The sequence below is a fragment of the Alligator sinensis genome, unplaced genomic scaffold, assembly GCF_000455745.1.
Source record: "Alligator sinensis unplaced genomic scaffold, ASM45574v1 scaffold1121_1, whole genome shotgun sequence".
Lineage (NCBI taxonomy): Eukaryota > Metazoa > Chordata > Crocodylia > Alligatoridae > Alligator > Alligator sinensis.
Genome location: NW_005843357.1, coordinates 108,296 through 108,926, shown reverse-complemented (window position 1 = coordinate 108,926; position 631 = coordinate 108,296). Strand labels below are relative to the sequence as shown.

The following is a 631-nucleotide window of genomic DNA, read 5'->3' as shown; positions in this document are numbered from 1 at the left end:
GGGGGGGGGGGGGGCGGTGGTATCTCACCACCCCAACGAGGTAGGGGCTCCCAGCATCTCCTAGCAGGTGGGACATGACGATCTGCAGTGCCTCGGCCGTCGACCGCCGCGTTGGCACCACCACATACTGCCAGGGTCAGACCACAGGTTAGAGGTCAGGGGCAGCCCTGGGATCTGACCCCTCACCCCCACCACAGCCCAGCCAAAGGGAGTCAGGCACCGGGGGGGCCGGACGCCTGGGTTCTCTCCCGAGTTTGCTGGTTTAGAAGGGAGGGTGGGGGGTGTTGAGGTCCCAGATGCCTGGGTTCCACCTGGTGCTGCTACCCCTCCCCTCAGCCCAGGCACCTGGCTCCCCCTCAGCTCCCGCTCACCAAGAGGATGTCAGCAACGAGGGCCCAGTTCAGGGACAGCAGCGTCTCCCCAATGAAGATGAACACCTAGGCGGCAGGGGGTGGTGGACCTGTGACCCTGGGCACAGCCCCCAACACCCGGCCGGGCCCGGGCCCACCCTCCCTCTCCTCCCACCCCGGCCCGGCAGCCCCGACTCACGTAAGTGACGGGGATGCTGGCACGGGCCAGGGCCACAGCCAGGAAGAGGCAGGGCGGAGCGCCTAGCACCCCCAAGGCACAC

General features: G+C 68.3%; 1 protein-coding gene across 1 annotated transcript in view; it reads right to left on the bottom strand.

Moving 5' to 3' along the window:
- Positions 1 to 631, bottom strand: part of SPNS1 (sphingolipid transporter 1 (putative)) — a 4,626-nt gene that overhangs the window by 1,485 nt on the left and 2,510 nt on the right. The window contains 3 exon segments of the mRNA XM_006038434.3: positions 29 to 127; positions 372 to 437; positions 550 to 631. The exon segment at positions 550 to 631 is cut by the window's right edge and continues 22 nt beyond it. Coding sequence (XP_006038496.2) covers positions 29 to 127; positions 372 to 437; positions 550 to 631 — 247 coding nt within the window.